General features: G+C 29.7%; 1 protein-coding gene across 1 annotated transcript; it reads left to right on the plus strand.

The window, feature by feature from the left end:
- Positions 1–1,212: 1,212 nt before the first annotated feature.
- LOC107884280 (protein krueppel-like) lies at positions 1,213–2,573 on the plus strand. The gene is made up of 2 exons (XM_016806023.1): positions 1,213–1,246; positions 2,218–2,573. The coding sequence occupies exons 1-2, from the start codon at positions 1,213–1,215 to the stop codon at positions 2,571–2,573; spliced, it is 390 nt and encodes a 129-aa protein (XP_016661512.1).
- The last annotated feature ends 767 nt before the right edge of the window (positions 2,574–3,340 follow it).

The following is a 3,340-nucleotide window of genomic DNA, read 5'->3' on the forward strand; positions in this document are numbered from 1 at the left end:
GTTACGTAGAACAAATGGTGGAATATTTAAGTCATCAAGATTGAGTACAGACTGGTTATTTGAATATACAGATGAGAAGTAAGAGGCCAAAAGGTCAGCAGCTCCCTGTTTATCCGATGAGACAGATCCATTGAAGGGCAAACTGCTTAGGAATATCATTATCGGAGCGATTACAATTAATGAACTTCCAGTAACTACGGGGGTTCTTTTTTAATAAATGTTCGGATCTTTTAGCATAGTTGCGCAAGCATTTTTTCGACTCAAATTTAAATTTGGCACGAAGTAGGGAAAACTCTATGTAATCACAGACATTAGAAGACGCTTTAAATTTAAGGTGTGCTTTCTTTTTTAAAAATAATATTTGTTTTAGCTCCTTGGAGAAACAAGGTGGATATGACGATACATAAAAAACACATTTAGGAACAAAATCAATTATAGAACGGTGTAATGTATCAAAGAGAGAATTCATAGCCGAGTCAAGATCCAATAATGAAAAAGTCGAACTCCAATTAAACGATGATATAAACGAACATATTTTTGAGTAATCAGCTTTGCGAAAGTTAAAGTAGGTTTGGTCACTAACACAAGAAGGTGCACTCTGATAATTTGGAAACTCAATATTCAAGGCAGGATGGTATTTATCTGCAGGAACAACAGGTTCTAGACAGCACTCAACTTTTAGGTTATGACTATTACAAAAAATTAGGTCAAGTAAGGAGCCATAACTGTTGAATACAGCATTTTGCTGATAAAAATGATAAAAAGCAAATGATTCAGGAATACATTGTGCGTTGGAAACAGAAGAGAAATAGTATGTTAAGCCATCAAAATCACTGACCCATGATATTTCGGGTAAAATTATAATCACCACAAAAAACAAAAGAAGAACCAGGATATTCATTGATAATATGAGCAATAGATTCGATGAGTTATATATATTAACGAGGGTGATTGAGGAGGAATATAGACTCCACCTATTATAAATACTAATGACGCAACAATAGTACACGTGTATTTATATAATAATTTTAATTTTAAACTTAAATGTATTGATTTTAAATATTTAGTTAAAAATCAGGTGTGAATAAAATATACTATAATACATAAGGTATAATAATCAAAAGAAGAAAAGGAAGACATTTACAACCGTTATTTAATAACTGTTAAATAAAGAAAAATATTATTTTAATAAAGTTCCAATATATTTGTACAATGCTTTCTGTTACAAACAAATATTTTACTGATGGTATGTTAAAACTTTGCAAGTAATATAATTTACTACATGCGAAAATTATTTTAATAATATGTATATTATATTATGTAAATTATAAAAATAATCACAGATGTTTTGTTCAAAAGTTTGAATATATTTTTTGGTATTTAGAAGTTTGAATAGCTCGTGAAAATACTGAGTCCTAGAAGTAAAACGGTTTTATAAGAAAAATACACAAAAATTATTACAGATATATAAGTTTTTATTCGATATATTATGTACATTCAGTGATAATTATTTTATACAAAATATGTTCTATTATGTATTATGTAACAATATCATACTACTTGTCGTTTGTAATAGTAAAGTTTTTTTAGACTTCAGCATGAATTTCGCTCCGCTCAGGATCTAAAATTAGAAAATAGATTAAATCCAGTTTAATAACAATAAGGGAACTGTACAAATAAATATGGACCAAAAATAAAATGTACACTTTCAAAGGTTGTAATTTGCACTAAATAAAAATATAATATGAAATATTATGTTATTATTTACTGACTACGAGAAGGACTGGGACAAAGACTAAATAAGTCTAATAGATCTATAATTGTACACATAAATAACTATTAAATCTGCCACAAACCCTAACAAATTACCAGAAGATAGTGGTTATAACTGCAAAGGCTAAGTAGTGTTGTTTGTGTAATAAAATTGATTTTTTAGAATTAAAATAAATAATAGATTAAGATCTAAGAGTATTACACACCCATTGCTGGTTACAATGTTATTTTTTCAAATAAATTAATGGGATTATAAAATTAGTTGTGTTATATTCAGCGTAATAATATTATACTCTGCTTAATGGTTAAAATGTAATACAACAAGTACTGGCTCAAAATCATGGCAAGGAAAGTAAAATTCTAATGAAATATAAACAGAATAGCTTAGTTATCAAGTAATTGTATGATAAATAATTACATGTTTAATAAATTATTTACAAATAGAAGCAGACGAACGACACACCATCCAACAAATGGAGAAGAAATCTTACCCGAGTGATGTCTGTGACAAGTCGTTCAGCGAAAGTATCAATTTGACGATACACCGACGTTCGCATACTGGCGGAAAACCATACACATGCGATGTATGTGACAAGTTGTTCTCTAAAAGTGGCAGTTTGACGATACACAAACGATTGCACACTGGTGAAAAACCTTACGCATGCGATGTATGCGGCAAGTCGTTCGCTGTAAGAGGCTCTTTAACAAAACACCAACGAACACACACTGGTGAAAAACCGTACGCATGCGATGTATATGACAAGTCATTCTCTGTAAGTAGCAATTTGACGGTACACTAACGAATGCACACTGGAGAAAAACCGTACGCATGCGGTATATGCGACAAGTCATTCTCGGCAAGTAGCAATTTGGTGTCACACAAGCGGATGCACATTGCACACTGCCCGGATTGGTCACAGATCACGAATGGGCCAAAATAATATAAATCATGTTAATATATCATTAAGGTAGAACTGTAAAAGTGTTTTTTTTTTGTCATGTAAATCTTAATACTAAATTGCTAATTTGTCATATTCATAAAGAAAAACTACATTTTGTATGGTTTTTAATGTTTGTAATATATAAAGTGGTATTCGATTTTCTATTTAAAATATTAAGTATTTTGGACTTCAAAAATATTGTCAAGTAAAAAATATCTGAGCCAATTACACTAATATGAACGAGTAAATTTTTATCGAATTGTAGTTTCAAAAAGTATCATTTGAGGCGTCAATGCTCTATATTTTACAATCAACGCCTAGTCTTTTAAAATCAATATTTGTACCTGTTTTACTAATAATAATAATGTTTTTGTTCAATAGTGTTTAGGTACGAAATTAAATTATAACACACCAATTAATGTTACTTACTCAATTATTGTATTCAGTCGACATATACGCAGAGCTACTTACAAGGAAGCTCCAATAACCAATTTTATTGTAAAACATAATATAGCCATATTTATTTTATAATATAAAGGAAATCCAAGTATTTAACAAAATTATTATTTAAGATAGTGTTTAAACTGTAGGTACATATGAAACATGTTTTCGTGTTTAACTTGTTT

This window comes from Acyrthosiphon pisum, chromosome X (genome assembly GCF_005508785.2).
Source record: "Acyrthosiphon pisum isolate AL4f chromosome X, pea_aphid_22Mar2018_4r6ur, whole genome shotgun sequence".
Classification (NCBI taxonomy): domain Eukaryota; kingdom Metazoa; phylum Arthropoda; class Insecta; order Hemiptera; family Aphididae; genus Acyrthosiphon; species Acyrthosiphon pisum.

Bases quoted from the DNA above. Each gene is read 5' to 3' on its own strand.
- LOC107884280 (XM_016806023.1), top strand. From the start codon at position 1,213: ATGCTTTCTGTTACAAACAAATATTTTACTGATG. The intron at 1,247-2,217 runs GTATGTTAAAAC...ATTTACAAATAG, and splicing joins AAACAAATATTTTACTGATG to AAGCAGACGAACGACACACC.